This window comes from Rhinopithecus roxellana, chromosome 11 (genome assembly GCF_007565055.1).
Source record: "Rhinopithecus roxellana isolate Shanxi Qingling chromosome 11, ASM756505v1, whole genome shotgun sequence".
Lineage (NCBI taxonomy): Eukaryota > Metazoa > Chordata > Mammalia > Primates > Cercopithecidae > Rhinopithecus > Rhinopithecus roxellana.
Window position 1 is genome coordinate 40,621,007 of NC_044559.1, and position 6,000 is coordinate 40,627,006.

Consider the following 6,000-nt stretch of genomic DNA (forward strand, 5'->3'; position numbering starts at 1 on the left):
ATCATGCCATTGCACTCCAGCCTGGGCAACGAGAGTGAAACTCCGTCTCAAAAAAAAAAAAAAAAAAAAAAAAAGTTGACATTTACTGAGCACTTACAAGTCTCATCGAAACTTTACAATCCTTGGAAGCTGGTTTCCTCATGGGCCCCATTTTATACATCAGGAAACGGAGACACAGTGAGATAAAAAATTTGCTACAAAGAAGCAAGCAAGGAAGTGGATGAGCTGGGATTCAACCCCAGGTTGTCTGGCGGGAGAGAAAAACACAGAGAAAGATGCCAGAAATGAAAGGTGGGGCCCATTTTCTCATGGAACTTAAAATGAATTGAGGAGAGGAGGCCAGAAGTTCCCAGGTGGTCGCCTGCCCACAGTGCCACGGACTGGTCAGAAGTGTTCTTCACTAGTCCACGAATGAACGAGAAGGAAGACAAGGAAATATTTACCAAGCGAGCTGTGCTGGTAGAGTAAGGACAGTCTTGGGTTGCTTGTTTTGTTTTTGCTTTGAAAAAGATCACAGTTCAGGACATACAAAAGGGAGTGTGGTGAAATAGTCTTCCTCACACCTCTGTCCCTCAGGTGCCCAGTGTCTCTCCCCAGGAGCGACAACCTCTAGAAGATTCTAGCGGATCAGGACAGCTCTTTACCTGAGATTATATCCTTCCTACTATTGGGGGTGTTAAAATGTCCTTTTCTATGTGAAACGATAAAGGTGTTTGATGATTGCTTTGTTTGTTTCTAACGTCCTGACTAGAGAAAAGAAGGATGGGAGGAAAGAAGGGAGGGAGGGAGGAAGGGACAGAGGGAGGGAAGGAAAGGAGAGAGGGAGGGAGGAAGGGACAGAGGGAGGGAAGGAAAGGAGAGAGGGAGGGAGGAAGGGAGGAAAGTTGTCAGCTCCACATTCATTCTCTAAACATATTTTAGCAAAGTCGCTAAATGGTTGTTGTGTTTAGGTGGCCGTGGACTTGGGTCCAAGACTTGAGTTCTCTGCCCCTCTGCAATGGGTGGCTCCGGACAAGTCCCTGCCCCTTAGTGGCCTTTGCAGCCCTCCAGGGAGAAATGAAAAGGTTCCCTCCTGCTCAGACAAGCTGCTCTGTCAAGTGCCAAGGGCGGGAGACAGCGAGGCCTAGAAGGGTGGGTCTACTGGAGCAGGGAGACCCAGGCTTTGGGACAGGACAAAGGACATCTGGGGGAGCAAAGGCACAGAGCGGGTATTGTCCAGTCCCTCCAGGGTAGACTAGGGAGCAAGAAAAATGGGGCTGGGAAGGACTCAGTCAGATAAGTGGCCCCCCACTGAGCAGTGGGGCAGCAAGGTGGACCTGAGGGTGCTTAGCAGGGCTCTAGACAGATGGGAACTTGCTTGGAAGGGAAATTTTGTCCCCACAAGTCTGCAAGGGACTGTCTCACTCCAGCGGATGCCACCTGACAGCTCTTATCAAGGGGCCACTGCTTCTGCCTGCCAGGGCCTCCTCCGCTCCTGCTGCCACCCCCGGGCTGCTGCAGCGAAGAGCTATCTGGGGGAAGCAGAAGAAACTTGGGGGCATAAATTTAGTGCAGTTTAAGCAGCAGGTTCCCAGAGCCCAGCGTCCGGGGACTCACTCAACCCAGGGAGGGAAGTGACTCACTTCACCCAGGAAGCCCTAGGAAATGGCCATGCCAGGCATCTACATTTTCTAACCATGAAGAAAGGCGGCATCACATCAAATACAAATCAGCCAACGCAGATAAAACACAGTGAGCACCTCACACCCACCAGGCTATGGATTGCACTAGGTGGTGACCAGAGCAGGTCCCAGAGGCTCAGCTGGCTCATGGGCTTGACCATACCTGTAGAAAACAACACCCGTCAGCTGGCACCTCTTTCCCCGCAGGCCTGGGCCAGTGATGTTCTGCAGAGAAAGCTGCCCCAGCTGCCAAGGCTACCCTGCAGCTGGGTTGTTAAAACAAAGACATTAAATTGCTATGCAAACTGTCATCTTTAAATAAAACAAGCCCAGCCATAAACTTAAAACTGTTCCCAAGGGTTTAATGGGATCCTGCATGACAGGCCTGAGGGGAAGGCCAATGCCTGCCTGGCAGGGTGGGAATTCCCCTGAGAGGTCACCCCTGGGTGCAGCTGCAGGGGTAGGGAGTCAGGTGGCTTCAGCTTGGCATCTCAGATGGGCATATTTCAGTTACCAACAATGCAAGGTTGATAACTGGGCAGGGTGAGTGGACAGAATCCTGTTGGGGGACCCTCACATTTCACTGGCCTGAGAATTCCCTGGGGTGCTTGTCAAAGACGCACCCTACCCTCCCACCTACCTACTGTCCCCAAGATTGAATCAGTGGGTCTGGGCAAGGCCCGAGAAGCTGGACTTTATCCAGGCCCTCCTGAACCCACAGGACGGGTGGAACACACTTTGAGAAACCTCAGGAAGAAGAATAAGGAAATCCCACTCTGAACCTTGGAAGGAGGGGTTAGGAACTCCAAATCCTCTGCGGAAAGACAGTGTCTCCAGTGAGATTTTGCTGAAAGGTAGGAAAAGTGTAAAATAGAAAGTGCTGGGGAAGGCAGGACCACAACCAGGACCAAATCAGGGGTCCTGCAGGAGCAGCTCTGGCTTTTGTGGAACCTGAAGTGTATACAATTTGAGAATCCTCTTTAAGAAAAATAATTCAGGCCAGGCGCGGTGGCTCAAGCCTGTAATCCCAGCACTTTGGGAGGCCGAGACGGGCGGATCACGAGGTCAGGAGATCAAGACCATCCTGGCTAACACGGTGAAACCCCGTCTCTACTAAAAAATACAAAAAAAAACTAGCCGGGCGACGTGGCGGGCGCCTGTAGTCCCAGCTACTCGGGAGGCTGAGGCAGGAGAATGGCGTAAACCCAGGAGGCGGAGCTTGCAGCGAGCTGAGACCCGGCCACTGCACTCCAGCCTGGGCGGCAGAGCGAGACTCGGTCTCAAAAAAAAAAAAAAAGAAAAGAAAAAGAATTCAAAATTACAAAAAAAAAAAAAAAAAATCAGTACAGGTGCCCGAAAATCACTTGGCTGTCTTCTCAGTACCTCCGCCCCCAGGCCCAAACGACCCCTTTCTCACTAGGCTTCTTCTTTGCCCACGGCTTGGCGGTGATGGCCAGTCAGGTAAGAACTTCCGTTATTTTCCATAATGGGGAAAGACCCTACACCTACAATTCCAAAGAAAATCAGGCTATTGGAGTTGAGGCATCCAGTACCAATCCACGATGTTTAGTGGCTGATGTTTCTTCCTCCCTCCCTCCCTCCCTCCCTCCCTCCCTCCCTCCCTTCCTTCCTTCCTTCCTTCCTTCCTTCCTTTTCTTTGAGTCTCACTCTGTTACCCAGGGTGAAGTGCAGTGGCACGATCTAAGCTCACTGTGGCCTTAACCTCCCAGGCTCATCCTCTCATCTCAGCCATCTAAGGAGCTGGGACTATAGGCACGCACCACCATGCCTGGCTAATTTTTTTATTTTTTATTTTTGTAGAGACGGGGTTTTGCCACGTTTCCCAGGCTTATCTGGAACTCCTGAGCTGAAGCAATTCTCCTGCCTCAGCCTCCCAAAGTACTGGGATCATAGGTGTGAGCCACTGCGCTCCGCCTGAGACTGCCTTTTTATCAGTGATGTAACCACATTTCATGAGGCTTAAAATTTGTTGCCCTGAAACAATTTATTCCCTAAAACTGCATTCAGTCTTTTTGGGGTGCAACATGGCTACATGAAAAATCACCCCAAATCCATGTATCTCCCAGGATATAATGGTTGTATTTGTCAATCTTTAATCCAAAAGTAATCTAAAGTAATAAGCAACGTGTACAGGGCTATTCATAGCAGCTCTATTTATAATAGGCAAAAGGGAGAAAAACCTAATAATTATTACACATTTATTAAGTGCCACACATTGTACTAGGGGCTTCATATGGTTTTGAGTATTTAACCCCATAATCCTATGAAACCCACTTTGCAGATGGAGAAAGTGATTCAGAGGTGTGCTAGAAATCAGCTCTCCTGAGTCAAAATGAAGGCTTCATTTTTAGCTTTGTTGATTTTCATAATGTAAATATCCCATCATAACTACTTTCAAGCTACCTAAGGTTTAGCAACCAGTTCCCAAACTTTCTGAATATTTAGTTAGTGGCTCTTGCAAGCCAGTTTGAGCCAGTTCCAGCACATCACTGAAACGGGGGCACAGAGAGATCAGGTAATTTGCCCAGTGTTGCTGAATGACAGAGTCAAGGTTAGAACCAAGAGTTTAATTCGAGTCCAGGCTCTGAGCAGCACTCCACAGGCCTATGCCAACCACAGAGAATAGTTAACATTAACACCCACAAGGGAATTCTTTGACTCACATGCAACACAAAAAGGTTTACATGACCACTAACGCTAATGGAGCACTTAGTAAGTGCCGGGCAACAATGTAAGATCATTACAACAACCCTACGAAATCCTACATATTAAATACAATAATTTGCAAAACTTGATGGATGGGAGACAGGTTCCAATTAAGTGCTTAAAAAGGCGAGTAGCTACTGTTATTCCCATCTTGCAGACCCTTATTCTGCAGAGAGGTCCCACGGCTGGTGAATATGGCGAAGGTGAGATTCGGATCTAGCCAGTCTGGTCCCAGTCTCTAAACCACAATGTCCCTCATAAAATATCAGGAGCAGAAAGGAAATGCACCAACGTGTTCGGACTCTGAGCGCCAAGCAGAAGTGAATCTTGGCGTGGGAAGCCCGGCAAAGCCTCTGAACTCCAGAGTCAGGTGAACCTGGGTTTGAAAGCCTCCCCATCACCTGCTGGGTGTGATTGGGGCAAGTTACCTAACAGCGCCTGGCTTCCGTTCCCTTCTCGCGCACCAGGGTGTCCTAGGGGTGAAGGGAGAGTTCACCCAACGCGGTGGAGAAAGCCCTTGGCGCACCCGAAGGCCTGTACAGGTCGTAGCTATTGTGATGAGCCAAAGGGTAGAAGGACCAGAGCCAAGGGCATGGCTCCACCTTCACCGTGGGGTCTTTGCCCTATCAAGTTGCCCCTGATCGTGGCTCAGGCTGGCCCAGAGTGACAGCCAAGGCGAATCCTTCGTAACGTCAGAACTTCGCTGGCACGGACCGCAGAGGTGCCCTTCTCCATCCTGGGGTTCCGTCACCCTCGCGACCGCACCTTTCGGCTCCTTGCTGCAGAAGCGAAGGCCCCCGGCGCCCCAGGCCCAGACGCCCAGTCGGATGCCCGGGTCCAGCCGTGCTCCCCCGGGCGCTCGGCACCCTTCCACCCACGCCCGCAGCGGAGGCGGAGAGGGCCACTGAGGGAGAAGCCCGCGCGCCGTTCTGCTTTCAGAATCTGGAGCCCCATGTCACCTCCAAAGTTTGGGGAATTTGGGCGCTCCTTTTTCTCCCAGACCATCACTAAAAAGAAAACTGTGGCTGTTCCTCTTTCAGCCAAACTTCCTCCCCGGGGCGCCCGGAGGAGCTCTGCGCTCCCGTCGCAGCTGGGACAGCGAAGGTGCGGGCCAGCGGGGAGAAGTGGTGCGGTCGGCCCGGGCTCCAGTCTGGGAGGTACCGCCGAGCCGCGCCCGAGCACAGGAGGGAGGGCAGGAGGCCGGGCGGGCGAAGCGGCGCCCCGACCCCCAGCCCGCGGGCCCCTGGAGCCGCTTACCTGACGGTGGCCGCTTCCTGCTCAGCCGGCTCACGGCGCGGTTGAACATCGCCGCGGGCGCCCGGGAAGGAAGCAGGAGCAGCCCGGCGGCGCGGCGGCTGAGCCGGAGGAAGGCGAGGAGGAGGAGGAGGGCGAGGAGGAGGAGGGCAAGGAGGAGGAGCGGGCTCAGCACCGCCCCGGAGCGCTAGGTCCCCGCCCGCCGCCCTCCTCCTAGCCAGGCGCCGCGTGGCGCGCTCAGTGCGCCCTGCCCGCCCCCGCCGGTGGGGGCTCGCGGTTCCGCTCCGGGGTGCCCGGGCGGGGCAGGGCAGCTCGGGGTGACCCCCGATCGCCGGGAGTCTGTCCTGCGCCTGGGATG

The 6,000-nt window shown here is 53.0% G+C and overlaps 1 protein-coding gene across 2 annotated transcripts in view; it reads right to left on the reverse strand.

Moving 5' to 3' along the window:
• Positions 1 to 5,798, reverse strand: part of RGS10 (regulator of G protein signaling 10) — a 42,875-nt gene extending 37,077 nt beyond the window's left edge. For both annotated transcript variants that reach the window (XM_010375977.2, XM_030941289.1), the window contains exon 1: positions 5,646 to 5,798. In XM_010375977.2, the coding sequence (XP_010374279.2) occupies positions 5,646 to 5,694 (49 nt within the window). In that variant the 5' untranslated portion in view covers positions 5,695 to 5,798. The remainder of the gene's footprint in view (positions 1 to 5,645) is intronic.
• Between the last annotated feature and the right edge of the window lie 202 nt (positions 5,799 to 6,000).